Genomic DNA, 5539 nt, shown 5'->3' with positions numbered 1-5539 from the left:
CATGCCTAAAGCACATGCCTCCCTCCCTACAACCAAACCTTACATTTCTCAAAAGAAAGAAACGAGTCAGTATACGAATCCAAAGAATAGCAGTGTCAGTAATATAAAGGTTTCGTATCCCCCCGACTTCTTAACCCGCGGTTCAATGGCCAACGTGAAAAGTCTTTTGAAACCCATGACACCCGCTTCCCGCCAAATCCTAACTTGTCTTTTGCTATGAAAAGCATCCCATCGTTTACCATTGGGACCCGCAGACATGCCTGATCAATCTCATCCGTTGATCTTCTTTGTATGATCCAACAGTTGAGACTCATGTTGCTCCCTCCAACCTTCGCACACGTTAGCGTGCGATGAGGGTGGTATTCCACCCACCCCCACTGCCATGTGGAGCACGCTGAGTGGAGTCGCTCCCAAAAAGGAAATACCGCTTCCCGCTTTTGAGGGCCGCGATCACTGGAAAACTGCTCAAACCGTGGTAAAGTAAGCCAACTGGAAAAACCTCTGGTTTCGCGGCCTCCGATGGACTCTGGCTCTCGACCGTTCGCTGCGTCAACCCTCCTTGACCCGATGTGTTTTAAAGCATCCACCATTCTTCCTGTTATCCACAAAACCAATTCGTCCTCGCTGTTGCAACTGGAAACTATAGTGAACATAATAACCTGGGAATCACCTGTTGACCACTGCAAGCTGCTCTCAAAAGACTCGACAGTGAGCAAACCTCTAAACAAACAACTGCTGGTCAGCTGTGCCCGCCTCCATGGCTCTTTTAAGGAACATTGTCTTATCTTCATCTGCTTGGTTTTGACACTCCGTTTTTAATCTATTTCGAGGGAGTTCTTGCCAGTTCGACGCCACTCTATTATCTGTGCAGATCAGTCCTTGATTGGCTAACAAATCTACCAGTTTATTGGCCTTTCTTCGCACATGTGCAAAACTGACTGTTCTAAGGCTCTGTAGGTGACTATGAATCTGTTGAAAGACTTTGATCAGCCTCCAGTTTCTTGAGGCTTTTTCCGATTTCGTTCCCCAACTTATTCTCTTGACCGAGTTAATGATTAAATTAGAATCAGCTTCAATGATCATATTTTGGCGATTTTCCTGAACGAGGACCTCAAGACATTTTTCCATGGCCATTAACTCTGCCATGTTATTGGTGGATTTTCCTAAATGATCATGGAAGATGAACATAATACTTCCATTCTCATCCCTCAACACCCCTCCATCGCCGGCCATGCCAGGATTACCTTTAGAGCCACCATCAATGTTGAATTTTAGAAAACCCTAAGGGGTGGGGTGCAAGGAATTTAGCTCAGGATTCAGTATTGAAGCTTTCCTGACTAAGCCCTGAGGAACAAGTCCCTGCAACTATAGCTTACAGAGAATCCTCCATTCTGTTGCAGAAGGGGGTTTCGTGGGGAGATTTCGAACTAAAGTGCCAACAGTTTCCTTGATCTATTTTAGGATCATATCATAGAGATACTAGGGAGAATTCTTAACATTCTTCCAGACATCCCAAATAATGAAGCTTGGTGTTAGTGCCCAAGCAGAGCTCAAAACTTCATTATTCGAAAAGTTCCTTCTACAATCTGTGAGGATAATGAAAAGACTTCCAATGTCTCTATCAGATTGTTGGAAAATAGAGGTGAGGGAATCCCATAATCTGGAAGTAAAATTGAAGTTGTTGAGAAGGTGCTCCATTGTCTCCTCTTGAGCTTCACAGAGCTGGCATCCGGAAGGCCCTAGGACACCCCTCCTCCTAATGTTATCCCATGTCAGAATTTTCCTGTGCAGTACCAGCGGCATGAAAAGTTTAATTTTCATCCAACCTTGATGCTTCCATAGGTTTTGCCAAGTCCTTTCTGGAGCATGGGAATCTAGTTCAAGGAGTATGAGTTTAACTTCCTTGAGATTGTAGGTCCCCTCATTATTGTTGCCCCATCTCAGCTGGTCATGCCCCCTTGAAACTAGAATTTTCCTTTGTTCTAATATCTTCATTATTCTTTTAGCCTTAGCTTTTAGGGGACTGTCATTTCTGAGATCAAATTTCCTCCAGTTTCTCCATTTCTTTGAACTGTTGTTTTGATCACAAAAATCCTTAACCTTGGTGAGCTCCGTGGTGTCTGTCAATGCTTTGAGGTCCTCCAAATCCTCCTTTAACAGAATAGGTTCTTGTTGCCATCTATCCTCCCAAAATAAGGCTAAGTCTCCCTCTCTAATTTCCCAGACGCTGTTATCTTGAATTATGCGCCTGTTTTCCAAGGCTTTATTCCAAATATGTGATCCTCTAATATTACCATCCATCCTTATGCTGTGATTATCTAGCCAAGAGCTTGCATATTTTTCTTTCCAAATGATAGCCCAATGTGCCTCTAGTTCTTTTATCCATCGCCACCATAATTTTTCCCCTAAAACATTGCTTAGAATCTTAGGATCATCCAATCCAAGACCACCCTAGTTTTTTGGTTTGCAAATTTTTTCCAATCCAACTAAGGCCCATTTTTTCTTTTCTTCCCCCTTGCCCCATAGAAAGTCTCTTTGTATGTTTCTCATTTGATGCAGGATTCCTTTAGGATCAGGGATAACTGAAAGCATAAAGACTGGGATTGATTGTAGTACAGCCTTTGTGAGGACCAACCTGCCAGCCAGTTTTAAGGATCTCATAGTCCATTTCCTGGTTTTGTCTTGTAATTTGTTAATCATCGGTTCCCAGATGCTCTTGTGTAATGGTTTAGCAGTTAGAGGAACTCCCAGATAATTTGAGGGGAAAGAATCTCTTTGAAAGCCCAGAATTATAGATATGTTCCTCTGAATAGCAATGTTAGTATTGAAGAAAAAAATCTTAGATTTGGAAAGATTTACTTCCATACCTGAAGCCATGGCAAAGTCACTAAGGATTTTTTTATAAGCAAGAGCTTCTTTGACTATAGGGATTCCTTGCAGCATGGTGTCATCCACAAATTGTTGATGACTCAAGGCCTGTCCATTGTCTGAGAGTTGGAGACCTTTGATTTTACCAACTTCTTTTGCATTCTTGATAGACCTACCGAGTGTTTCCATCATGAGGATGAAGAGAAAGGGAGAGAGTGGGTCCCCCTACCTAAGGCCTCTGGAAGGAATGAAAGTCTCAGAAGGAGAACCATTGACCAGAATTGAAAAACTGGAAGAAGTGACCAAAGCCATAATCCATCTTACCCAATTGTGGTCAAACCTGAAAGCAATAAGAACTTTCCTGATGTAGATTCAGTTTAGTTTATCATAAGCTTTGGCTATGTCCAGTTGCATGATCATTCCAACCTTTCTTTTGCTAGTAAGAGAATGCACCACTTCATGTGCTTGAATGATGTTATTAAGAATTTGCCTTCCTTCCACATATCCAGATTGTTCCCCCGAAACTAGTGAAGGAAGGAGGGGTTTGAGTCTATTTGCTACAACTTTAGATATTATCTTGTAAACCATGTTGCACAAAGCTATAGGTCTAAACCTATCAGGGGTTTGAGCCAACTCCTGTTTAGGGATCAGGGCTATAAAAGAGGTGTTCAGAGCCTTCAAAATGGTTATGTTCATTTTGGAATCTTCAACAACCTGCAGAATGTCCTGTTTGACAATATTCCAGCAAGCTTTGAAGAAGTCAACATTGAATCCATCTGAGCCTGATGCCTTACCATTCTACATTTCTTTGAGTAATCCATTGAATTCCTCTTTAGTCACTGGCCTGTAAAGGTTGACATTATCCTCTTTGGAAACCATCCTGGGTATATTCTTAGTGAAGTCCCGAATGTGGAACTCTCTATCATAACAGGTTTCCTTTGCTATGTTTCGAAAGTGCTGAACTAGAATTGCTTCTATTTCTTCATGAGAGTTGAGAAGATTTCCTTTTTCATCCTTGATCAAAGAAATTCTATTATAAGCTCTATTTGCTATGGTGGATTTGTGGAAAAACCTAGTGTTACGTTCGCCTTCTTTTAGCCACTGAACTCTAGATTTTTGTCTCCAAAATATTTCCTCTTGTTTGCATAAATTCTCCCAGCTTTGATGATATTTGGTGGTTTGATCACTTTTGACTTTGTCATGTCCCTCTGTGATAAGGGCTTGGTTGAGTTCCTGCATTTTACCTTCAATAGTTTTTTTCTCTTCAAAGATATTGCCAAATTCATTCTTGTTCAAATCTTTAAGTCAGAGCTTGATGTGTTTAGTCTTTTCTGAAGAAGGAACATTCTAGTGCCCTGAATGTTTAAATCTTCTAACCACCATGTGGCTATGTTTCTGATGAAATCTGGGTGGGAAAGCCAGATGTTCTCAAATCGAAAAGGTCTATTCCTGGGGGTGCCAATGCCCTGAACCTCCAGATGTACCAACCAATGATCTGAGCCTCCAAAGGGGAGCATTCTTGCTACCATTGCCTTTTCATTGAACATAAGATCCTCTGAGATTATGAATCTATCTGATTTTGAGGCCACTTGAGACACTACTCCTCTTTTATTATTCCAAGTAAAGATTCCATTACTCATTACAATGTCCACCAGCTTCATCTTATTGATAAAGGTTTGAAAAGCCAAAGAGTCTTTGCCTAGAACTCTAGTTCCCCCTTTTTCTCTGTAAGTGATTTGATCATGTTGAAATCACCTCCCAAGATTCAGGGTATTCCTGCATGTATGTCTATAAGATTCTCCAGAGATTTTACAAACCTGAGTTTGTCGTCCATTCTTTGAGGGCCATAAACATTCGAAACTAGGTAGGTTTCCTTGTCTCCCACAAGTTGAATGACTACAGATAAATAATCCCTAGATGCCTCCACATCTGTTAAGTCAATTTTTTATGGATTCCAAAGAGTGAGAATACCTCCTGCTGTATTCTATCCTTTGAATTCTAGAAACTCAAATATATTGAGCAATTTACTATGGATATCTCTTATCTTCTAGATGGAACACTTAGTTTCCTGGATGAAAATCATATCCAGAGTTGCTTGTTTCATTCTATTATTCAATAATCTTTGTTTTCTTTTACTACCTAGACCCCTGATATTACAAGAAGTGAACTTCATAATTAAAGATTAGTAAAGGAGTAACTGGATAGGTCTTTCATCTTACCTGAATCTATCATTAGCTTTCCACATTCCATCAACAACTCATTCTTCTTTTTTCTGCCCCTTTTCTTCCCTGGGTTTCTGGGTGCTAGTCCTGCTGTGTTTTTCATTGTTTTCACTCCTTCGTTGCCTTGCCTATCTTTATGTTTTTATCTGTCCTCCCCTTTACTCTGCGTTTTCTATAAAAACAGCTGTTGAACTCTATTGAACTCCTCTGTTGGTAACGAGTCTAGCCCTTCTTTGGTTCCTTGATTCAAGAAACCTTCCAAATCTAGGTTCTCTTTCTCAAGAATTTCCTAGAGCTCATGGTCCTCCATTTCCATCTCACTTTGGGTCATTTCATGGTCCATCTCTTGTTCTACATCATTCATCATAAATTATTTCTGTTTGTTATTATCTTGTATTTGTTCCCTGTCTTCTACTATCTCCTCCTCCACTGGACTTCCTTCCTTTGCC

The 5539-nt window shown here is 40.8% G+C and overlaps 1 protein-coding gene across 1 annotated transcript; it reads right to left on the bottom strand.

Moving 5' to 3' along the window:
- Nucleotides 1-720: 720 nt before the first annotated feature.
- LOC149217585 (uncharacterized) lies at nt 721-1233 on the bottom strand. Its single transcript, XM_089390292.1, has one exon. The coding sequence runs from the start codon at nt 1231-1233 to the stop codon at nt 721-723; it is 513 nt and encodes a 170-aa protein (XP_089246418.1).
- Nucleotides 1234-5539: the final 4306 nt, after the last annotated feature.

Source organism: Pinus tabuliformis, chromosome 1_1 (genome assembly GCF_031772625.1).
Source record: "Pinus tabuliformis cultivar Carrire ecotype Pingquan chromosome 1_1, CPIR1, whole genome shotgun sequence".
In the NCBI taxonomy this organism is placed as follows: domain Eukaryota; kingdom Viridiplantae; phylum Streptophyta; class Pinopsida; order Pinales; family Pinaceae; genus Pinus; species Pinus tabuliformis.
This window is presented reverse-complemented; position numbering and strand designations above follow the sequence as displayed.